Genomic DNA, 26,190 nt, shown 5'->3' with positions numbered 1-26,190 from the left:
TTCACACACAGAGACTCTTCAGATGTTGGAAGATGATAGGTAGAAGAGGTAAAGGTCTGAAGACGCAGGAACCTGTTAGAGTACAGTGGACCATGGGAAAAAAGGGGAGGAGAGGTCCCTGCTCCTCCTCTTTCAGCCCTTTATCTTTCACCCTATCATCGTTCAATTTCTTATTTCATTTCCCCTCCAGCTTCCGCTTCACTATCTTATTCCTTCCTCACCCCTTCAGCTTCTTATTCTGACATCTTCCCCGTTCCTTTCCACTCTTGAAGGAGGTTACAGTCCCTAAACATCAACAGTTTATTGATTTCCATAGATGCTGCCTGACTTGCTGAGTTCCGCCAGCATTTTTTACATGTTGGTCGAGATTTTCAGCAACTGCAGAACCTCTTATGTTTATTATTGGGGTATGTTATAAATAGCAAAACAAAATGAATATTACATTTTTACACTACACATTGAATTTGATTATTAAAATTGCATCTTCTCCTATTTCTTACCCATTGTTTTTGTTGCTGCAGAAAGGCTTCTCAAGCTTATGATTGAAAGGGTTAATCAAGACCAATTTTCCTAGTGTCTTGACCACATCAAGGGAGTCAAGGTGCAGCTCTGGATACTGGGCAGTCATCCTGGAAACCCAAGCTAAAGAGGCTTGAGCAACCACCATCTGGATTTGTCTCTTGAGCTTTAGGATCTATGACAAAAAAAAGTAAGCAACTTTCAACAAAATCAGATACCTTATTTCACCTATCTGTAAGTGACAATTGTTTGTGGTTCCATAAATTTTCACATCAAGATTAAATATATTTTAAATGCAATTAATATAAATTAGTAGAACTGGAGTGAATTTTAAATGCACCAGCCAGCAACTAACAAAATTGGATTTTGTTTGTCACCTAAAAAAACTTGAAAACTGTACCATGCAGAGCATTCTGATTAGCTGTGTCACTGTCTGGTATAGGGGTGGGGTGGGGGTGCAGGGTGGTTGGGGTTTGAAGTAAGTTGCAGAAGTTTTTAAAATTAGCTCCATCATGGGCCCTGTATTGAGATTTGGCCCTTCAAGCTGTGCTGCCCAGCAACCCCCAATTTAACGCCAGCCCAATCACAGGTCAATTTACAATGAACAATTAACCTACTAACTGGTATTTCCTCAGACTGTGGGAGGAAACCATAGCACCTGAAGAAAAATTCTTTCTATTTTTATCATGTATTGCATTATATTGTTGCAACAAAGTTAACAAATTTCACGACATATACTGATACTCACCCTGCTGGCTGCGATTTTGTCCTATCATCTCCCTGCCCTTCCTGACAGTCAGAGTGCACACTATCTTTGCTTTTTTACCATCGTCCTATCCTGAATCCCTTTGTTCCGGTTCCCACCCCCCGCCAAATTAGTTTAAATCCTCCCCAACAGCTCTAACAAACCTGCCCATAAGAATATTAGTCCCCTCGGGTTCAGGTACAACCTGTCCCTTTTGTTTAAAGTCATACCTCCACCTGAAGAGATCCCAATGATTCAAGAACCTGAAGCCCTGCACCAGCTTCTCAGCCACATATTTATCTGCCAAATCACTTCTGCCCTCACTGGCGCGTGGCACCAGCAGCAATCCAGAAATCAGTATCTGGGAGGTCCTGCTTCTCAGCTTTCTACCTAGCTCTCTAAATTCTCTCTTCAGGTCCTCATTGCTTTTCCTTCCTGTCATTGGTACCAATATGTACCAAGACATCTGGCTGCTCTCCCTCTCCAAAATGTTGCGGATGCGATCTGAGACGTCCCTGACCTTAGGGTCTTCTTAACTCGAACTTCTGACCCACTCCAATAAATCCAAGCAGACACTTGTATGACTTCGGATTTTAATTATAGAGTTAGAAAGAATAGAAACATAGAATCATACATAGAAATGGGCCCTTTCAAGACCCCCTCATCAACAGAGACCATGCTAATCCCATTTGCCAGCACTGGACCTACACTCTGTGACCACTATATTAGGTACACCTGTACACCTGCTCATCAATGCAAATATCTCATCAGCTAATCATGTGGCAGTAACTTAATGTATAAAAGCATGCAGACATGATCAAGAGGTTCAGTTGTTCAGAGCAAACACAGAATGGGGAAGAAATATGATCTAAGTGATTTTTACTGTGGAATGATTGTTTGTGCCAGACAGGGTGGTTGAATATCTCAGAAACTGCTGATCTCACACAACCATCCCTAGAGTTTTAAGAGAATGGTGCAAAAAACAAAAGCAAACTATCAGGGAGTAGCCATTCTGTGGGCAAAAACTCCTTGTTAATGAGAGAGGTCAAAGGAGAAGGGCCAGACTGGTACAAGCTGACAGGAAGGTGATAGTGACTCAAATAACCATGCGTTACAACACATATCAGAAATCACAACACATCAAACCTTAAAGTGGTTGGACTACAGCAGCAGAAGGCCACACCGGGTTCCACTCCTGGATCCAATAAAGTGGCCACTGAGTGCATATCCTCCTTGATCTTTCCTTTCAAAATTTCTTTTAAACTTTGTAATTATATCTATCTCTAACAGATTGTTTAAATTAACACAGACAGAGTGGACTACCACCTCCTCTAACACTTGATTGAGAGTGAACAACCTTTTCCCAGGGAGGCAGTGCCTAAGCTGGGTGGAAGAAAGCTTAAGGGAAATGTCAGAGGCAGGGTTTTTAGCACAGAGGCAGATGCCTGTAATACAATACTGGTAGTGGTGGTAGAGGATGATAGATTTGGGATATTAAACAGACTCTCAAATAGGCACACAGATGTTGGAAAAACTGGAGGGTTTTGGGCTGTGTAGGAGGGAAGCACATATTAATATATAAATAGAAGCAGGAGTATACATCAAATATTTTCTTCACTACTCTCTCCACCTGTCTCACACATTGAGTGAGCTATGTATATTTCTAAAGTCCAACTAGAATTTGACTTACCAAAAGCATTACCTTGTGGCAACCCACTTCCCAGCGCACTCGAACCGGTTCACAAAACGGTGCGCCAGGCCTTCTTCACCAGCAACGGGAAAAGCCCGCGCGCGGGAAGGGACTGTGAATCAGCATTCCCGCCCGGGGGGGGGGGGGGGGGCGGAAACGGGAAGGCTTAAAAGCGAGGCCGCGAAGATTGAATAAAGCTTTAACGCAACTGCAACTCACTGTCTGCGTGTCGTTATTCCAGCGCTGGGTGTAGCACACCGCTACAATTGGTGACCCCGACAGCCCAAACGATATTTGGACTGAAGATGAACAACGCCACATCTGTTCATGCAGTTTCGTTAAAACTGCCAAGCTTCTGAACGCTGCGACCTCACCTATGGTTCCAACAAGCAGACGCCCAATTCCACATTCGGCAGATAACTTCGGATTCCACATGTTACTACTACGTGCTGAGCTCCCTCAACCAGGAGACGGCCGCCCCAGGTTGAGGAGTTCATACAGTCGCCCCCGGAGGACGGCAAATACACAGCATTCAAAGCCCCGCTCATAAGGACTTTTGGACTCTCATGGCGCGAGCGAGTTGCCCGCTTATTGCACCTGGATGGTTTGGGAGACAGGCCGCCTTCGGCATTAATGAACGAGATGCTGGCCCTGGCTGAAGGACACAAGCCCTGCCTCATGTTTGAGCAGGCGTTCCTAGAGCAGCTGCCCACGGACATACGCCTGCTGCTGTCCAACGTGGATTTCAGCGACCCCCGGAAGGTGGTGGCCCGGGCAGATGTGCTGTGGAAAGCTAAGGAGGAGAGTGGGGCGTCCGTCGCACAGATCACCAAGCCACGCGCCCAACAACAGACCAGACCAGGCCTGGTAGCAGAGCCCACAAAACCCAGAGGCAGGAGTGCGGAGGCCAACGAACAATGGTGCTTCTACCCCCAGCAGTGGGGCACAGAAGCCTGCTGCTGTAGTCCGCCCTGCAACTTCCTGGGAAACACCAGGGTCAGCCGCCGCTGATGGCTATGGCAGCTGGCCATCAGGATAGCCTCCTGTATGTCTGGGACAAACAGTCGGGACGCCGCTTTTTGGTCGACACCGGGGCCGAGATCAGCGTCTTACCTCCGACGAGTTATGACACCCGCAACAGAGAACCGGGACCCACCCTGCGGGCCACTAATGGCAGTGCAATACGGACCTACGGCACCTACAGTTCGGCTCCAGCCGGTTCACGTGGGACTTCATACTGGCCACCGTGGCCCAACCACTCCTGGGGGCGGATTTTTTGCGAGCTCATAGCCTGCTGGTCGACCTGCAAGGGAACACACTAGTCCATGCCAAGACTTTTCAAACGTTCTCCCTGGGTGAAGCCAAGTTGCCAGGCCCACAACTGGACATCACGCTGTCCGACAATGAATTCACCAGAGTCTTGGCGGATTTCCCATCGGTTCTGGCACCGCAGTTCACAGCAGCCATGCCCAGACACGGAGTACAGCACCACATCCCGACCCAGGGACCACCCCTTCACGCCCGTGCTCGAAGGCTTCCCCTGGACAAGCTCCAACTGGAGAAGGAGTTGTTCATGAAGATGAAGGAATTGGGCATATGGCGGTCCAACAGCCCATGGGCCTCCCCCCTACACATGGTGCCCAAAGCAACAGGGGCCTGGAGACCATGCGGCGACTACCGCAGACTGAACGAGGCTACAACACCGGACCACTACCCTGTGCCGCACATTCAGGACTTTGCAGCAAATCTGCACGGCGCAAGGATCTTTTCCAAGGTAGACCTCGTCCGGGGATACCATCAAATCCCAATGCATCTGGACAACATCCCCAAAACAGCACTCATCACTCCGTTCGGCCTTTTTGAATTCCTCCGAATGCCGTTCGGCCTAAAGAATGCTGCACAGACGTTCCAGCAGCTCATGGACATGGTGGGACATGACCTGGACTTTGCATTCATCTATTTGGACGACATCCTCATAGCCAGCAGTAGTCATCAGGAGCATCTGTCCCACCTCTGTCAACTCTACGCCCGACTGAGTGAATACGGCCTAACAATCAACCCGGCCAAATGCCAGTTCGGACTCGACACCATCGACTTCCTGGGCCACAGGATTACTAAAGACGGGACAACCCCTCTGCCCGCCAAGGTAGACGCGGTCCGCCACTTCCCCCGACCCAACAAACTCAAAGGCCTACAGGAATTCGTGGGTATGGTGAATTTCTACCACCGCTTCCTCCCCTCAGCAGCCCGAATCATGCGCCCCCTGTTCACCCTGATGTCGGGTAAGGGCAAGGACATTACCTGGGACGAGGAGGCTGCAGCCGCTTTCGTTAAAACCAAAGAAGCCTTGGCAAACGCCGCGATGCTAGTGCACCCCAGAACGGACATCCTTACCGCCATCACAGTGGACACATCCTGTAGCGTTAATGTGACTCGGACACCGCAGTATTAAACACACACGTTTATTCACCAGACCTCCATTTTAAAAACCCTGCGTTCTGACATCATACGCACTCTGACCTACAAATACTCACATAATACATTACATCCCCCCTTCTCAAGTTTTTTTTTTACAATACTGTGAATTACCAAAACAATGCCTCTAGGTATGACTTTCTAACATTACAACAGCCATGACATAAACTACCGTAGATGTCGGATTATAAGCCGCTACTTTTTTCCCACATTTTGAACAGCTTTGAACACTGCGGCCTTTACTACGGTGCGGCTAATGCATGATTTTTTTTCATGCCGCCAAAAACATTTTGCCTCGTAACAGTAGACCAATAAAATTGATGAGTAGTTCAGAGGTCCAATGAAATTGTACGATAAATCAAGCGCACTTTCACAATTAAATTATTGTAAATCAGTCATTTGTACTCACCCTCATCAACATGGAAAACACTCGAAGAAAAGCATTGTGCTGCCTTTATGGCAGTTATTTAGTTTATAATATTTTCGCTTAGTAATTCATTTTCTAGTTAAAGTTAGAAGTGTTTTAACTATATTTGTTTTCTGTACTACATCGCGGGATGCTATGACGTCACACCCGGTTTCGCCGCATCTTGTGGGAAAAATGCCGTTTGCGATAAACGGGAAGGAGGGGGCGAGCGCATTACGCGAGCGGCATTAGATCTGAGCGAACGCTGCTTTTAAGTTAAAGGCGATCAATAACTTTTCCTGGTAGGCTGCAGTATATATATTTTTTACCAGTCGTTAGGAGATATTGGAATGTTGTTCAGTAAAAAAGTATACGCAACGTATATTTAAAAGTAGCCGCGTTACAGGCACGGTTCGAAAAAAAGCATTTGCAATATGTATTTGTTTATGTTACCATACGGATTTAATTAAAAGTTAAAAAATCCTCACATGTAATATCTTTCTGTGTAAATATCTCATATTACAACGTGGGACACCTGCGGCCGAAAATCCGGTGCGGCCTAAAATCCGGTGCGGCCTGTACAAGTACAAAATTGATTTTATTTCTAAAATTAGAGCCAGCGGCTTTTAATCAAGTGCGCTCTGTAGTGCGAAATCTACGGTAATAAAAATTTAACTTCTTATACTGTATTCTACATTGTATCTTACAATACTAACAGCAGTATATTTTCTTTTACTAACATAGACCAATAAACCTTTTATTTCACACCTTGGAACTTATAACATGTGTGATTTTGTCTCAAACTATACGAGACTGTAGGTAGATCTAGTTTCTGTATCTAGCTGGAAGTTTGACTTGTCTCCCAGACCTTGTGAGATAGAACTGTGACTGTGCTTGTCCTTCAGAGTCAGTCTCTCAAGTAACCTCTGTGTCTGCATTTCCACCTCGGTCTGTCTGCGCCGAACTTTCACCGTCATTGCGTTGTGGGGTTTCGTCACGCTCCTCACTCTTGGTGTCATTTGTTTCCATGTCTGTATCCGTGGAAATGTCCTGTGTATCTGTACGTGGAAGCACCCTCTCACCTGTCTTCAGCAGATGCTTCCTGTTCCTCCTGTAGACTCTTCCATCCGGCGTGCGAACTATGAAGGATCTTGGTTGCTGATGCCTGTTCACAACCACAGCTGTCTGCCAAGTGTCTCCTCTCTGTATTCTGACATTTTCACCTATATGCAGATCTGGTAACTGTCTTGTATGTCTGTCATAGTAGCTCTTTTGCTTTATTTGCTTGTACTTTAGCTTGTCATGTACTTGAGCATTACTTTCAGGAGTCAGTAGAGCTGTGGATGTTGGCAGCTTGGACTTCAGACGACATCCCATCAACAGCTGTGCAGGAGAGAACCCCACACTCTCAATCGGTGTGTTGCGGTATTCAAGCAGAGCAATGTACGGGTCACTGTTGCTGCTTTGTGCCTTCTTAAGCATGTTCTTCACAGTTTGTACAGTTCTTTCCGCTTGTCCATTAGACTGAGCGTGCCCAGGACTGGAAGTAACATGTTGAAATTCCCAGCTTTCTGAAAACTCTCTGAACTCACCACTGGCATATTGTGGACCATTGTCACTGACGACAATATCTGGAATACCATGTCTTGCAAATGCCGACTTCATTGCAGTAATGACACCTTGACTGGACGTGTCACTTAACTTGGTGATTTCCAGATATTTTGAATAGTAGTCCACACAAAGCAGATATTCTACACCATTGTAGCGAAAGAGATCTGTGCCAAGCTTCTCCCATGGTCTTCCTGGTAGTGGATGGGGAAGCAAAGGCGAGAGCCTTGTATTGCTGTTTTTATTTTCATTACAAACAGCAGACTGAGACACAATGTCCTCTAGTTGACATACCTGGCCAATAGAGAATGTCCCTTGCTCTTTCTTTACATTTCACTATCCCCAGGTGTGACTCACGAATTCTGTTGAGCATTTCCTGTCTCATTTGATTTGGTACTATGAGTTTTGCCGCTTTGAACATTAGTCCTGATGCATAGCTAATTTCCTCTTTAAATGTCCAGTACTTCTGTATTTCTTTTGGAACATCTTTTCTTTCTGTTGGCCATCCATTCATTGTAATGTCTCTTGGCGTTTGCATTTCAGGATCTTCTGCAGTCGCTTTCCTGAACATGTTCAACTTCTCCTCAGAAATAGGTAGCTGAGGTGTAACCCAGTTGAACTCCAGCTCTCTTCCTAGCAACTCTTCCTTTTGCTCTTTGAGGTAAGCACGGCTCAAAGCATCAGCGATGTGCAGTTCTTTTCCTGGCTTATAGGTAACTGTGAGAGTGTACCTCTGTAGCCTGAGAAGCATCCTTTGCAGCCTCATAGGAGCTTGATGAAGTGGCTTTTTGAAGATGCTCTCAAGTGGTTTGTGATCACTCTCAACCTGGATTTCTTTGCCATATACATACTGGTGGAACTTCTCACACCCATAAACTATGGCAAGTAATTCCTTCTCGATTTGAGCATATCGGCGTTGACAGTCCGTAAGTGCTCGTGATCCATACGTCACAGGCCTCCCATCCTGCAGTATAACAGCTCCTATTCCTTCCGAACTGGCATCCACAGACATTGTCACCAGTTTATTGACATCATAGAACTTGAGTGCTGGTGCATTGGTAACCAACTGCTTCAATGTGTCAAAATTTTTCTTTTGTTCATCTTCCCAATGCCATTCAGTGTTACTCTCTAGTAGCTTTCGAAGTGGAGCACTGACCTCCGATAAGTTGGTAATGAACTTGGCAAGATACTGTATCATGCCCATGAACCTCAAAAGTCCTTGCTTGTCTTCAGGTGGTGGTAGCTGTACCACAGCCCTGACCTTTTCATTATCTGGTTTTAGCCCATCAGCGCTGAGTACGTGACCTATGTATTTGATCTCTGTAGTTCTGATCCTACATTTACTTTTGTTCAGTTTTGGGTTGTACTCACGTGCTCTCTCCAGAAGCTTCCTCAATCTCTGATCATGCTCCTCAATGGTGTCACCACATATCAGCAAATCATCAATGATACTGACCACTCCATCCAGGCCTTCAATCATTTGTGCCACTGACCTCTGGAATACCTCTGATGCAGAAGAAATCCCAAAGGGTAGACGCAGGAAATGACATCTCCCTATGGGCGTGTTGAAAGTGGCCCATTTGGAACTTTCTTCATCCAGCTTGATCTGCCAGAAACCTTGATTTGCATCCAATACTGAAAAGTATTTTGCATTAGGCATGCAGGAGACAACCTCTTCAACCGTGAGCAGCGGATAGTGCTCTCTTTTGATGGCTCAGTTGAGATCTTGTGGATCCATGCAAATCCTAATCTTTTTCTCTGTGACCACTGTCACCATACTATTCACCCAGTCGGTCGGTTCTATTTCTCTCGTTATGACTCCCATCTGTTCCATTCTGTGTAGCTCCTCCACTACTCGATCCCTGAGAGCTACTGGAACCTTCCTCGGAGCATGCATGACTGGTGCAACAGTTGGATCAATCTGGATATGGTGTTTCCCTGGTAAACATCCTAGTCCAGAAAACAAGTCAGCAAAGTCTTTGAGAAAGTCATTTTCTTTCTCAACACCATAGATTCACTTCACCAGGCCTAGCTCTATGCATGTTGCTCTGCCTAGTATTGCCAAAACATGCTGTTGCACAATCTCACACTCTATCTTGTGTTTCTGTCCTTTATACACACAGGTGAGTGTTTTCTTTCCCAATGATGCTGTCTTGTGGCCAAAATATCCAACAAGCTTGCAGGTGGATTTTCCAAGTTTTCCTCTGTTGTCCAGTGAGTTGAATGTTTCTGCTGACATTACTTTGCACTTCGCCCCAGTGTCAAGCTTAAATGTCACATTCCTCCTGTTTATTATCAGATCTTGAGTCCATTCATCTTCAACATCCATCTCTGCATTATCAATATTCTTGATTCATACCTCCTGTTCCACTTCAATCGTTCCAATGAACATGTCACTGTTGCACTCACTCTGTTCCACAGCATGCATTTTCCTTGCTTGCTCCTGTGATTTGCACATCTTTGCAAAGTGATTTTTCTTTCTGCATAATTTGCATGTCTTACCAAAGGCTGGACATTTTCTGTATCCATGTTTATAACCACATCTGTTGCAGTTAACTTCCTTCTGATTATCCTGTGGAGCTGGCTTTGTCCTACTCTTGTCAGTTTTCATAGCTTTTATTTTGTATACTTCAGTCTCTTCATTAAGCATTTTAACCTGACTCAACGTGATCTCGCTAGCACGGCACATATCAATCGCTTTTTCCAATGTAAGCTCCGCCTCTCTCAACAGCCTGCCTCTCACATGATCATCTCGTATGCTGCATACAATCCTGTCGCATATTAAAGAATCATGCAGTTGTCCGAACTCACAGTTTTTTGCCTTGTTCTTCAAATCTGTTACGTAGGCGTCTATAGTCTCTGTTGGTCCTTGAGCCCTCGTAAAAAATGTGTTGAATGTACGGTAGGTTTTTTCTCGGTTCGCAGTAATCCTGAAACTTTTTCTTCAACACTTCAATTTTATCTCGCTCACCCTCTTGGAAGACAAACGAGTTGCAAACCTTTATTGCCTCTGCTCCTGCCACATGCAGAAACGTAGCACATTGCGCCTTCTCCGTCTTGTCATCTACGCCACTAGCGGTGCAAAGCAGCTCAAACTGCTGGAGCCGTACCTTCCAATTCTCAGCAATATTCCCTCGTAAACTCGACGGTGGCTGTAACTGTGACATCTTTTTACGTGTCTTCTCTTCCTTTCCTTTTCTTCTGACACCATGTAGCGTTAATGTGACTCGGACACCACAGTATTAAACACACACATTTATTCACCAGACTTCCATTTTAAAAACCCCACGTTCTGACGTCATACACACTCTAACCTACGAATACTCACATAATACATTACACATCCAACACAGCAGTCGGTGGTGTGCTGGAACAACTCATCGAGGGTCACTGGCAACCCCTGGCATTCTTCAGCAAACACCTACGACCACCCGAACTCAAATACAGTGCTTTCGACCGGGAGCTGTTGGCACTATACCTGGCTATCCGGCATTTCCGGTGCTTCTTAGAAGGTAGGCCCTTCACCGCGTTCACGGACCACAAACCGCTCACCTTTGCGTTCACGAAGGCATCCGATCCCCGGTCGTCCCGCCAGCAGCAACATCTGTCCTACATCTCCGAATACACGATAGACATCCGGCATGTCTCGGGAAAGGACAACGTCGTGGCGGACGCCCTATCCAGACCTATCATCCAGGCCCTGTCCCAGGGGATGGACTATGCAGCACTGGTGGAGGCGCAGCAGGCAGACGATGAGATCCCTAGTTACAGGACTGCAGTCTCCAGTCTGCAGCTCCAAGACTTCCCTGTAGGCCCAGGTGAGAGGACCCTACTGTGTGACGTGGCTACCGGCCAACCTCACCCCATCATCCCGGCAGCGGCGAGTTTTCAACTCCATTCACAACTTAGCGCACCCCTCCATCAGGACAACCGTCCAGATGGTCTCCAACAGGTTCGTTTGGCACTGTCTCTGCAAGCAGGTCAGTGAATGGGCCAAAATATGCATGCAGTGCCAAACAGCCATGGTGCAGTGGCACACCAAAGCCCTGCCGCAGCAGTTCCACCCCACCCGCCGGCGTTTTGACCACATTCATGTGGATATCGTTGTCCCCCTGCCAGTGTCGCGAGGAGCATGGCACCTCCTAACTATTGTAGACTGGTTCACAAGATGGCCAGAGGCAGTCCTGCTCACCGACACCACCTCCGAATCCTGCGCCCGACCACTGATTACAACCTGGGTATCTAGCTTTGGTGTACCGGCCCACATTACCTCCGACAGAGGCGCCCAGTTCACCTCCAGCCTGTGGTCAGCTATGGCCAGCCTTTTGGGGACACAGCTGCACCACACAACTGCCTACCACCCACAGTCGAACGGACTGGTGGAGCATTTCCACCGTCACCTGAAGTCGGCTCTCGTGGCCCGCCTCAGAGCCTAACTGGGCGGACGAACTTCCTTGGGACCTGCTCGGAGTCCGCATGGCACCCAAAGAGGATCTGCACACCTTGTCGGCCGAGTTGGTGTATGGCGCACCCCTGGTTGTCCCAGGAGAGTTCATACCGGCCCCAAGGGGGCAGGAGGAAGAACCCGCAGCAGTCCTGGACAGACTACGTGAGAGGCTCGGTAACCTGGCCCCCATACCCATTTCACATCATGGACAGAGCCCAACCTGCATAACTAAGTTTGTTTTTTTACGCCGGGCGCACCGCTACAGTGGCTCTACGAGGGGCCGTTTAAGGTGATCAGGAACAATGGGTCCACGTTTGTACTGGACATTGGGGGGAAAGAGGAGGTTTTCACAGTGGACCGACTCAAACCGGCCCATGTGGACTTGGTGCAGCCGGTCGGGGCTCAGCCACCACGGCGCAGAGGCAGACCTCCCAAACAGAGACCGACTCAGACTGCGGACATTGGGGGGTGTATCGCCGGTTCTGGGGGGGTTATGTGGCGACCCACTTTCCAGCGCATTCGAACCGGCTCACAAAACGGTGTGTGCCGTCAGGGAGGCCGGCCCCAAAAAGGGCGCCAGGCCTTCTTCACCAGCAAGGGGAAAAGCCCACGCGCGGGAAGGGCGGAAACTGGAAGGCTTAAAAGCGAGGCCGCGAAGTTTGAATAAAGCTTTAACGCAACTGCAACTCACCATCTGCGTGTCGTTATTCCAGCACTGTGTTTAGCACACCGCTACAACCTCACATATGTCTGGATGAAACCTGACACAAGTCCACCCAACTTTACAGCTGATCTATGTTGCAATATATCCTTGTTCAACTTTCTTCATTGTCCGTGACTTCACTAGTTTTCATGTTATGTGCAAATTTACTTACCAGAACACCTACATTCTCATCCCAGTCATTTATTGCATATAACAAACAACAAATGCCTCAGCACTGACCAGTGTACATACAGCACTTGGAGTAAGAAAATCTCCCACCCAATAGCACCCTCTGTCTCCTATCATTTAGCCAACTTTGAATTTAATTTGCCAATACTCCCTAGCATCCTAGACCAACGAACCATGCAGAGCCCTGCACAATGTCCAAATGAAGCCCACGTAAATCATATTTATTCAACAAGTCCTCCATTATTCTGTTCGGAAATAGCCCATGCAGCCTACGTTGAGAATCAAGCCTCCTTTTTTCCATTAATCTTATCCCCTTCCATTGTATTTTGCATATTCTCAACAATGTACCCCTTGATCTTACCACTCATCTCCACTTAATTTACAATAGTTAATTTATTTTGAAATTCAAAGCTCAAAGTAAATTTATTAACGAAGGACGTATATGCCACCATGTTCCACACAACCCTGAGAATCATTTTCTTGCAGGCATTCACAATAGAACAAAGAAATACAATAGAATCAATGAAAGTCTACACACAAAATCTAATAATATGCAAAAGATGACAAACTGTGCAAACACAATAAATAAATAGATAGATAACGAATGAATGAATGAATAAATAAATAAGACAGAGAACATAATCCTTAAAAGTGAGTCCATAGGTTGTGGAAGCAGTTCAGTGTTGAGCTGAGTGAAGTCACCACTCTGGTTCAGGAGCCTGATGATTGAAGAATAAGAACCCACATCTTTAGGTTGTGGGAGTAACTCCAGAACACCTAGAGGAAACCCAGTCACTGGTAGAATGTGGTGATGGTGCTTGAATGAACATTGGTTGCTGAAGCCATCAGATAGCAGCTTCACATCTGCACCACCCTAAATTTTGTTAAAGGTAGCAGGTAATTATTGCTATATTGCAAGATGAGAAAAGGCAAGCAGCTGAAACAGAAATGAATCATCCAGAAGTTTAGGTACAATTATTTCTACAAAATATGAATAACCGGGAATGAGGGCTTGAAGTAAATTTTATCTGTTTCCAGATATGTGGTATCAGCCAGTTTCATACTTTTTCTATACTCAGTATTTGTTCATTACTGGAAAACTGGCACACTTCCTCAAAGTTGACATTTTTATATGGAGGTTTTGAAGAATTAAATCTGTCCTATAAATTATTCATATTCACATGATAACTTTTTGATAACCTTTCTGATCCTTTTGCAGAGTTATAACGAAACCGCATTTATACCTCAGATAAAAGCATAATTATTTTAATGAGAAACTGTTTCCACTGGCAGGAGGTCAGTAACTGCAGGGTGACAAATATCCATTAATATGCAAAGTTCTGGATAATAAGTTCGCATAAGAGTAACTGCATCTATGCAGAGCCAATTGTGACCTGGAACTGGTGGGGGGGGGGGGAATAACTGCAAATGCTGGGAAGCTGAAACAAAATGAGACAGTGCAAATCAGGTACAAATTCAGATCAATGATCCTGTAAGATAGAAACAACTAACCTTTAGCGAGGAGGAGTGGAGAGAACAAACAAACATTTGTAATAGGGCAGAGATCAACATGAACAAATTTATACAATTGTTTTCTGTGCTGTCAAGTTAAGAGATGAATGAGGTGGAGAGGGAAAAACAAAACAACATGCTAGAACAGTGAGAAACAGCATACGCTGCAGGTATGAATCAAAGGTAATATTACAAGTACCAATTACGAGTAGAATTAAGATTGAAGATTGGACTTGGTGGAGTGGACAGTGTAGACTGGATGTGGTGGCAGACAACATCAGGTTAAGGTAGCATACCTTGTCGTCATTTGGAGCCTGCAGATGTCGAATTGAAGCCTGTGTCAGAGAAGAGATGAAACTCCTCATCCAGGACCCTCTCCTTGGGTTGTCCACTGAAAGCACCTTCACTACCTCACTCAGCACAACAAGGTACAGGCTATACCTATCAAGATCCAGAACCTCAATGAAGGAGGAACAAAAGAAATTTAGAAAAATTAAGTCAGAGATTGGGCTCCTTTTCTTCATTATTCTGCTGCCAATAACACAGTTAATGTTTGAGAAAATGAAACAATAATTAAGTTTATGTTTGCATTATCAAAATATACTACAATTGAAACAAGATTCGATAAAGAAAAAGGATAGTATGTTAATTTCAATTGGCATTTTTACATCCTATATTTTGTCACTTTCATATAAATAAATTTCAGCTCATGTCATGGAATCTAAATATATATAGTTACATATAATTTACTCAAGCTCTGCATTCATCACAAATAAACCCCCCCCCCCCCCCCGTGGAAATTACTTGGTTTTGTTTTCACAAAGGAATGGTAATTAAATGTTTGATGTCTGATTACATAGAGCTTTAACTGATAATCCTCAATACAACACCTGGCTCAACACTTTATCCTTGTAAATTCAGCATTTTCCTTTAAAATAATTACCATGCCAGACAGAATAAAGGTATGTGGAAATACTGGAGAAGTTTACCTTCATGAGTCAGTGCCCTTTATAGAAACAGATTGATGTTTATTATCTTTAAACTCATCAGTGGGCCAGTTGGAGATCATTTAAGCCTTAGCACAACCAATTTAAGGCTGATGATGAGTATTTTAGTTGACTCAGTATCTAACCCCTTAAGGAGATAAAGCACTAGGTTTACATTAGCTTTCTTTGATTTGTGACTTTACTTTAAACTGACCAAGATCTACTCCTTTAATAGTAATTGTGAGCAGTTTTGAGCCCCTTATCTAAGAAAGGAAGCACTGGCATTGGAAAGGATCCAGGGAAGGTTCACGAGAATTGATCCCAGGAAGGTCAGGGTTAATCCCTGTATGAGGAGCGTTTGATGGCTCTGGGCCTGTACTCACTGGAGTTTAGAAGAATAAGAAGAAATGTGCTGAATATTTAGGAAGACTAGATAGAGTGGACATGGAGAGGGTGTTTCCAATAAGGGCACAGACTCAGTATAGAAGTATGACCCTTTAGAACAAAGATGAGTAGGAATTTATTTTGCCAGAGAGTGAATCTGTGGAATTCATTGCCATAGACGGTTGTGCAAGCCAAGTCATGTGGTTTATTTAAAGTGGAGGTTGACAGGTTCTTGATTAGCCAGGGCATCAAAGGCTAGGGGAGAAGGCAGGGGAATGGAGTTGAGCGGGATAATAAATTAGCCACAATGGAACAGCATAGCAGACTCGATAGGCCAAATAGCCTAATTCTACTCTTCTAATTTGTATTTTCCAGTGAATGAAGCAGCCATGCCTATTTTCAGTAAGATCTCGACAATACTGAAAAAAATGTTTTACATCACAAAATGTTTGACTGAAAAAAAATGTTTTACATCACAAAATAGTCAGGTAATAAGCAAATTCACTAAGTAAAATCAAAATTTAAAAAACAGTGTAAGTGCTAGCAGGTCCATTACCATCTGTGGAGAATATAAAATGATTCAGGTCAATGAAGGAGAAATGAAGGACACTGTAAGGGCATCAAAGATTACCAGGAGAAGGCAAGAGAATGGATTCAAAGGGATAATATATCAGCCGTGATGGAATGAAAGAACAGATGTTGATGGATCAAATGGCTTCATTCTGCTCCCATGTCTCAGAGAAGAGGACAAAACTACAAGTTAAAAACATTGCAGATGCTGCAAATCTGAAATTAAAGCAGACATGCATGCTCTGCATCCATCATTGGTACACCATGGCAACAAGAACTCCCCATAAAAACTACTGGTTACTTACCTACCATACTTGAACAGCATCTTTCACATCTAAGACTTCAGCCAGCAAGGACAGGGACAGATGGTGCATCAGAACATCATCTTTAGGACAACTTCCAACACAGTGCCCTTCATAATAGCTGCCTAACACAACAGCATTGTAATGTGAACCTGCAGTGGTTTACGGCAGACACTCACCATAACATACTAGAGGAGCATAGTAAAGGGCATTAAATGCTGGACTTGCTAGCAGTGGACACATTCTGCAAATGAGTTGAAAACAACTGCAGCCTACAACTTGGCTGCAACTTCATGCAAATTCATGAGCATCAAAAATTCAATTCAATGGCATAGATTTAAACAATAAATGTTATTAGATTTCCAGTTAAATAATACCAAGATTATGGATGCTGTGCTGGAAATGTTACTTCAATTTATACACTCAGTGGCCAGTTTAATTGCTACCTCCTGCACCTAATAAGTGGCCACTGAGTGTATATTCATGGTCTTCTGCAGCTGTAGCCCATCTACTTCAATGTTCGTCCAGTTGTGCATTCAGAGATGCTTTACTGCACACCATTTTTGTAACACATGATTATTTGAGTTACTGTCTTCTTCCTACCTGGCCATTCTTCTTTGGCCTCTCTCATTAGCAAGCCATTTTCACTCACAGAGCGCTGTTCACTGGATGTTTTGTTTTACCATTCTCTCAAAACCAGGCATTCCCAACCTGGGATCCACATATCTCTTGCTGAATGGTATCGATCCATGGCGTTAAAACAGTTTGGGAACCCCTGCTCTAAACTCTAGAGACTGTTGTGTATGAAAATCCCAGGAGTTGAACAGCTTCTGAGATACTCAAACAACCCCATCTGGCACCATGAATCATTCCAAGGTCAAAGTAATTTAGATCACATTTTTCCTCATTCTGAAGTTTGGTCTGAACAAGAACTGAACCTCCTGCTTAAATGCTTCTATGCATTGAGTTGCTGTCACATGATTGGTTTGCAATAATGAGCAGTTATAGAGGTACACCTAATAAAATACCCACTAAGTTTATTAACAGAGTTATTCAGACCACAGTCATGTTTGAAATGAATAGGTTAAACAAATTAGTCAAACTTACTGTTTGTAATTCACTTGTCAACCTCCTCTGCATGTACTCTAAAACTTGCTCCACTGTAGACATGACACAACTTTGCAAATCATTCAGGACCCTATCTACAGACAAAAGGAATAAGTGGTTTAGACAAATTCATCTAGTTCACAGAAGTTGTTTTCTCAAGTTAACAATGGCCTAACAGCAAAAATAAATTTTAAAATCTGATCAATCATTGGGAATATGTTCACTACATTGCAAAAACATCACAAAATCTGAAGCATAATCAGTGTCAACAATATTTTGTAGAATGCATGACAATAACCTATGAATGTCAGGCACAAAAAAGTGTTCAAGGTATCAAGCCAGTTCTGCAGAGTATACACTGTGCCTTCTAAAACAACTATCGCTGTATTTCATTAAAATTAATTTAAGAACTGTTTGTTATTTTAAGATTGGGATTGGAAATAGGATTTGTTTCCACCCGCCACCCCATTCGGGATAGGGTTCCCCTTGTCCTTACCTACCACCCCACTAGCCTCCAGGTCCAATGTATAATTCTCCGTAACTTCCGCCACCTCCAACGGGATCCCACTACCAAGCACATTTTTCTCTCCCCCCACTTTCTGCTTTTTGCAGGGATCGCTCCCTATGCGACTCCCTTGTCCACTCGTCCCCCCATCCCTTCCCACCGATCTCCCTCCTGGCACTTATCCTTGTAAACGGATCAAGTGCTACACCTGCCCTTACACGTCCTCCCTCACCACCATTCAGGGCCTCAGACAGTCCTTCCAGATGAGGCGACACTTCACCTGTGAGTCGGCTGGTGTGGTATACTGCATCCGGTGCTCCCGGTGTGGCCTTTTATATTGTTATAACCCCAGCCCCCTCCTTTGTGAGAATCGCAAGAGAGAGAGAGAGAGCCTTACGGTTTGGAATGTGGGCTGGCCGCTCAGCCAGACAAAAGCCTTGGACATAGCCATTGTCTTGGGAGACACCTTTGTGGAATAAGGAACTGGACTACGTGCAAACCCTCAGGGCAATGTGAGATGGGTGATGGGGGAAAGATTGCCTCACCCCCACCCTGATTGACATCTACAACCCTGCCAGTCCAGATAAAAGGTGGGTTGCCGAGGCGGGGCCTCAGACGCCACCAAGGAGACACACGAAGAAGACACGATAGCGCTTCCCGTCGGAGCGGGAAGCCATTCTGAAGGAAGCCACATGCGTTAGATTCCGGATCGGGAGTCTGTGGCTGCAACCAAAAGGAAAAACCGCTTTAACTAACAACAGGGATTTGCTTCGCAAGGACGACGGGCAAGTGTTCCTTCTGTCTCTCTCCAACACGTGAAATGCCAGCGGTTCCCGAAACGGGGAAGCCTGCAGACTTTGAGTGACTCTTATATTCCATTGGACTCAGTATCCCCTAGACAACGATAGAGCTTATTTTTGATTGATTATTACTATACCTGTGCTTTAGATTGAGTTTTGACGATGTATATGATCTGAATGTTTTGTATTAACCATACGTTTGTGCCCCTTTATAAATAAAACGTTTGAAAATAGTATCATCAGGCTTCAGCGGACCTCTCTCTCTTTTAATCTTTTTATTAGTATTAAAAATATTATGAACAAAATACAATTAAAATATTAATAATGGATTACAAACATATAAACTCCCATTACACATGAAGGAATACATAAACAATGAATACAGTATAAGTAAGCTTTCCCAAAACATAAACCATATAGTATATATATGAACAAGGTAAGTCTAGATATTCCATAATATATAATATAAAAAAAAGAGAAAAAAAATATATAAATCTATATATGAAAGTTAACTAATCTACTAATCTAATATCTAAGAAAAAAAACAAAAAAGGAAGAAAAAACTAAAAAAAACTAAAAAAAAAAAGAGAAGAAAAAAAAAGGGCTGTTCATAATATCTCACAAGCATACATAAACATCAATGTCGTCAACTCCGATCCTCTCAACATACATACGATTAAAGCTGAAAAAACCAATAAGCCTGGCACAGGGCCATTACATCATATGAAAATATTGAATAAATGGTCTCCATATCTTTTCAAATTTAATAGAAGTATCAAATACATCACTTCTAATTTTTTCTAAATTTAGACATAACATAGTTTGAGAAAGCCAATGAAATACCATGGGAGGATTAATTTCCTTCCAATTCAACAAAATAGATCTTCTAGCCATCAAAGTGAGAAAAGCAATCATTCGACAGGCGGAAGGAGATAAGTGAAGTGAGCCCATCATCGGTAAACCAAAAATTGCGGTAATAGGATGGGGTTGTAAATCAATGTTCAGTACCGCCGAAATAATATCAAAAATATCTTTCCAATATTTTTCCAAAATCGGACATGACCAAAACATATGAGTTAAAGACGCGATTTCGGATTGACATCTATCACAAATAGGGTTTATATGAGAATAAAAATGAGCTAATTTATCCTTGGACATATGGGCCCTATGCACAACCTTAAATTGTATTAATGAATGTTTGGCACATATAGATGATGTATTAACTAATTGAAGAATTCTATCCCAATTCTCAATAGGAATAATAAGATTAAGCTCTCTTTCCCAATCATTTTTGGTCTTATCAAAGGGCACTGAACGTATCTTCATAATTATATTATAAAGTTTTGATATAAGCCCTTTTTGAAAAGGGTTTAATTCAAACAAACTCTCCAAAATATCTGAAGACACAAAATTTGGGAATGAAGTAAGTACCGTACTTAAAAAATGCCTAACCTGTAAGTATCTAAAAAAATGAAATCTAGGCAAATTATATTTATTTGCTAATTGCTCAAAAGACATAAAACAGTTGTCCAAAAATAAATCAGAAAATCTTGATAATCCCTTAGTTTTCCAAGCCAAAAAAGCTTGATCTATAATTGAGGGGTGGAAAAAACAATTAGATACTATAGGACTATTTAACACGAATTGAGTCAACCCGAAAAATTTCCGAAATTGAAACCATATACGTAAGGTATATTTAACTATCGGGTTGTCGATTCGATTCGGCAATTTAGAAAGAGCAAAAGGGAGAGATGTCCCTAAAATAGAACCCAGAGCATAAGCAGATACCGATTTAGTTTCCAAACTCACCCAATGAGGGCCAAAAGGACCATCCCATTCTTTCAACCAACATATCAAATATCTAATATTAACTGCCCAATAGTAAAATCTGAAATTGGGTAATGCCAACCCACCATCCTTCCTTGTCTTCTGTAAGTATATTTTACCTAACCTGGGATTTTTATTCTGCCATATATATGAGGAAATTTTTGAATCAACATTAGTAAAAAAGGATTTCGGAATAAAAATTGGTACCGCTTGAAAAATATATAAAAATTTAGGTAAAATAACCATCTTAATAGCATTAATCCTACCTATCAGAGACAAAGATAATGGTGACCACTTAGTAAACAAGCCTTTAATCTGATCAATTAAGGGTAGAAAATTAAACCTAAACAATGCTTTATGGTTTTTTGTAATTTTAATCCCTAAGTAAGTAAAAGAGTCTTTAACTAATTTAAACGGTAAAATACCATAGTTTGGGACCTGTCTATTCAAAGGAAACAATTCACTCTTATTAAGATTTAACTTATACCCAGAAAACTCACTAAATTGAGCCAACAATGATAAGACTGCTGGAATAGATTTCTCAGGGTTAGAGATGAATAATAATAAATCATCTGCGTATAAAGATACCTTATGAATATCTGTTCCACGATTAATACCCAAAATATCCTGTGATTCTCTGATGGCAATTGCCAAAGGTTCTAAAGCGATGTTAAATAGTAATGGACTAAGAGGACAACCTTGTCTAGTGCCCCGAAATAAACGAAAAAATGGAGATCTTTGATTATTAGTAAACACCGAGGCTACTGGAGTTTGATATATCAGTTTAATCCAAGAAATAAAGGTCGGACTGAAATTAAACTTCTCCAGCACATAAAATAAGTAAGGCCATTCAACTCTATCAAATGCTTTCTCCGCATCTAATGAAATAACACATTCTGAAGTATTGTGTGAAGGAGTATAAACAATATTCAATAATCTCCTAACATTGAAAAAAGAATAGCGATTTTTAATAAAACCGGTTTGGTCTTCCGAAATAATTTGGGGTAGTACCTTCTCCAGCCTGGAAGCCAGTAACTTGGAAAAAATCTTAGAATCCACATTCAATAAAGATATTGGTCTATAAGATGCACAATCAGTAGGGTCTTTATCTTTCTTCAGTATTAAGGAAATGGAAGCTCTATAAAAAGATTGAGGCAAATTCCCCAATCTAATTGCTTCTTCAAAAACCTTGCATAGCCAAGGAGATAGAGTAGCAGAAAAACATTTAAAAAATTCTACTGTGTACCCGTCTGGACCTGGTGCTTTCCCAGAATTCATTGAGGAAATGACCCCTTTAATTTCCGCATCCGTAAACGGAGTATCTATTACTGAAAGATCATCAGATGATAGTTTTGGAAAATTCAATTTCCCGAGAAAATCACACATGGTATTATGATCCTGAGGGAATTCAGATTGATACAGGGAGGTATAAAAGTCTTGAAAAGACTTATTTATCACATCATGGTTAACTGTCAAATCCCCGTTCTGCTTTCGAACCATAGTGATTTGACGTTTAACTGAAACATTCTTCAGCTGACTAGCTAACAGTTTTCCCAATTTATCACTATGTATATAAAAATCAGATCTGGTTTTCATTAATTGATTTTCAATCGGAGATGTGAGTAATAAACTATGTTCCATTTGAAGTTCAACCCTTTGTTTGTAAAGCTCCTTGCTAGGAGTAGTCGAATATTTCTTGTCAATCTCTTTAATTTTATCAACCAATAAAAGAGTTTCCTTCTTAATGCGTTTTCCCAGACCAGCAGAATAAGAGATAATCTGTCCACGTATATACGCTTTAAAAGTGTCCCAAAGTATTCCGCAAGAGATATCCTCCGTGGAATTAGTTGAAAAGAAGAAATCGATCTGTTCCTTCATAAATTTAATAAAGTCTGGCTCTTGCAATAAGGTAGAGTCAAATCGCCATTGTCTAGCACTTAAAGCTGTATCCGTAAAATTAATAGAAAGTTTTAATGGAGCATGGTTGGAAATAGCTATAATATCATAATTACAACCAATTACCGATGGAATAAAACAAGAGTCAATAAAAAAATAATCAATTCTCGAATAGGAGTGATAAACATGTGAGAAAAAAGAGAACTCTTTGTCATTAGGATGACGAAATCTCCAAATATCAAAAACTCCATTATCAGTCAAAAAGGAGTTAATACAAGTGGCCGACTTATTGGGTAGAGTCTGAATAGGTGTAGATTTGTCCATCAAAGGAATTAGACAACAATTAAAGTCACCACCCATTATTAACTTATATTCATTTAAATTAGGTAAAGAAGTAAATAAGGACTTAAAGAAATCAGGACAATCCACATTTGGGGCATAAACATTAACCATAGCAACCTTTTTATTACCGAGTAAACCCGTAATTAACAAAAATCTACCATTCGGATCCGAAAGGATATCATGTTGAACAAATGCAATAGAGGAGTCAATAAAAATTGAAACTCCCTTAACTTTGGCATTCGAATTCGAATGATACTGTTGACCCTGCCAAGACCTAAAAAAGCGATATTTGTCCTCCTTCCTCACATGAGTTTCTTGTACAAAAATGATATGAGCATTAAGTCTTTGGAATACTTTTGAATAAGGGTGATCAAAGGTTAAAAAAAGTAAAGGTTATGGAGCGGATCTGAAACAGTACTCACTCCATGAGCGTCTCCCGCTGACTCCCAGCGGACCTCTCTATCTTTGCTTGTAAGTCACCCGGTTACTGGGGAACGTAACAATATATTGGTGAGACCCGACGCAGACTGGGAGACCGTTTCACTGAACACCTACACTCGGTCCGCCAGAAAAAGCAGGATCTCCCAGTGGCCACACATTTTAATTCCATGTCCCATTCCCATTCTGATATGTCTATCCATGGCCTCCTCTATTGTCAAAATGAATCCAAACTCAGGTTGGAGGAACAACACCTTATATACTGGCTGGGTAGCCTCCAACCTGATGGCATGAACATTGACTTCTCTAACTTCCGTTAATGCCCCTCCTCCCCTTCTTACTCCATCCCTAACATATTTAGTTGTTTGCCTGTTCTCCATCTCCCTCTGGTGTTTCCCCCCCCACCCTTCCTTTCTCCTGAGGCCTCCCGTCCCATGATCCTTTCCCTTCTCCAGCTTTGTATCACTTTCGCCAATCACCTTTCCAGCTCTTAGCTTCATCCCACCCCCTCCGGTCTTCTCCTATCATTTTGCATTTCCCCCTCCCTCCACTACTTTCAAATCTCATACTATCTTTCTTTCCCGTTAGCCCCGACGAAGGGTCTCGGCCCGAAACGTCGACAGCGCTTCTCCCTATAGATGCTGCCTGGCCTGCTGTGTTCCACCAGCATTTTGTGTGTGTTGTTGTTTTTAAATGGGATGCAATCACCTGTCAGTCTAGATACCAAATTAATATTAAAATCTACCCCTAAAGAACATCCTTGGAACTTGGTGTTCAGCCAAGATAGTGATGAGATGATAGATACCCCAGTGATTACATTATTGCACTAATGGATGTGTTAAAATGCTACCATGATAACTGTGGAATTCCAAGCAAAATACCACTATGTCTCATGTAAAACCATAGAAAATATAACATCACAATGCACAACGAAGAATACATGAACATCATGCAAAGACAATTTAATCTTTACTTAAATGATTAAACATATAACATTTTTACTGAAGTTGTGTGGTACATAAATAAATCCCTATTCCCAGTTTTCTGAATTGGAAACTAGGTTCACAATTACAAAGTTCAAGTAAAATTTATTATCAAAGTACATACAGATGCAAGACAAAGTTTGTGAACCCTATGCAATTACCTAGTTTTCTGCACTAATTACTCATAAGATGTGGCCTGATCTTCATCTAAGTCACAATAACAGACTAACACAATCTGCCTAGACAAATAATTGTACTTTTCATGTCTTTATTGAACACATTGTATAATCATTCATGGTCCAAGCTGGACAAAGTATGTGAACCCTTGTATTTAATAACAGGTGGAACTTCCTTCAGCAGCAATAATCTCCACCAAACGTTTCCTGTAGCCACTGATCAGACTTGCACAATGGTGAGGAGGAATTTTAAACCATTCCTCCATACAAAACTGTTTCAGTTCATCAATATTTCTAGGATACCTGCATTAACAGCCCTCTTCAGGTCATGCCACAGCATCTCAGTTGGGTTCAAGTCTGGACTCTGACTTGGCCATTCCAAACATGAATTTTCTTCTTTTTATACAACTATTGTGTTTTGGATTATTGTCTTGTTGCATCATCTAACTTCTATTAAACTTCAGATAATGGAACACTATCATGACATTCTCCTGTAAAACGCCTTGTTACATTGATTTTATTGTTTCCTCAACGATTGCAAGCTGTCAAGACCTTGAGGCAGCAAAGCAGCCCCAAACGATAATGTTCCTTCCACCATTTTTCACAGTTGGGCTCAGATTTTAGTGTTTTTCTGCCAATAAGTTCAGCTTTTGGTTCATCTGTCTACAGAACATTGTTCCAGAAGTGTGTGGAACATCCAGGTGGTCTTTTGCAACTTGCAGCATTGTTATTTTTGGAGAGCACTAGTTTCTTCTGTGGTGTCCTTCCACGAACACCATTCTTGTTCAGTGTTTTTCTTACAGTGGACACATGAACAGAGACTTTATCAAGTTCTAGAGATTTCTGCAGATCTTTTGCTTTAACCATCGGGTTCTTTTTCACCTCCTTCAGCATTGCACGTTGTGCTCTTGGTGTGATCTTTGCAGGCTGTCCACCCTTTGGAGAGTAGCAACAGTACTGGGCTTCCTCCATTTGTGGACAATTTCTCTTACTGTGGACTGAGGAATACTCAGGTCTTTAAAAATGCTTTTGTAGCCTTCTCCAGCTTGATGCATCTCTACAATTCTTCTAAGGTCCTCTGAAAGTTGTTTTGAATGAGGCATGGGAAACATAAGCAGATCTTGAGAAGATATTGTGTGTGCCTTTAGCACTACTCCTGGCAGCACCTTCCACACACCTACCACGCCCTGTGTAAAAAAAAAACTACCTCTGACATCTCCTCTATACTTTCCTACCTTAAAGTTATGTCCTTTTGTATTAGCCATTTCCACCCCAGGAAAAAGTCTCTGGCTGTCCATTCAATCAATAGTTCTTCTAATCTGGTTCACATCTATCGAGTCACCTCTCATCCTCCTTCAGTACACAGAGAATAGACCTCGCTCACTCAACCTCTCCTCACAAGACATGCCCTCTAATCCAGACAGCATCCTGGTATATCTCCAGTGCACCCTCTCTAACATCCACATCCTTCCTATAATGAGGCGACCAGAATTGAACAGAATACGCCGTGCAGTCCGACCAGCATTTAATGGTACTTAGAGCTCTTGAACTCAATCCTCAGACTAATGAAGGCAATATGG

The 26,190-nt window shown here is 42.5% G+C and overlaps 1 protein-coding gene across 6 annotated transcripts in view; it reads right to left on the bottom strand.

The window, feature by feature from the left end:
* The window catches only part of LOC140730748 (probable methyltransferase TARBP1), a 384,497-nt gene that overhangs the window by 260,316 nt on the left and 97,991 nt on the right, over positions 1-26,190 (bottom strand). For all 6 annotated transcript variants that reach the window (XR_012099667.1, XR_012099666.1, XR_012099668.1 and 3 more), the window contains exons 13-15: positions 17,644-17,738; positions 14,591-14,752; positions 501-694 (exon numbers count right to left, since the gene is read on the bottom strand). Coding sequence is in view for 3 of the 6 variants with exons in the window: in XM_073051594.1 (XP_072907695.1) it covers positions 501-694; positions 14,591-14,752; positions 17,644-17,738 (451 nt within the window). In the remaining 3 variants the exon portion in view is untranslated. The remainder of the gene's footprint in view (positions 1-500; positions 695-14,590; positions 14,753-17,643; positions 17,739-26,190) is intronic.

Source organism: Hemitrygon akajei, chromosome 7 (genome assembly GCF_048418815.1).
Source record: "Hemitrygon akajei chromosome 7, sHemAka1.3, whole genome shotgun sequence".
Classification (NCBI taxonomy): domain Eukaryota; kingdom Metazoa; phylum Chordata; class Chondrichthyes; order Myliobatiformes; family Dasyatidae; genus Hemitrygon; species Hemitrygon akajei.
This window is presented reverse-complemented; position numbering and strand designations above follow the sequence as displayed.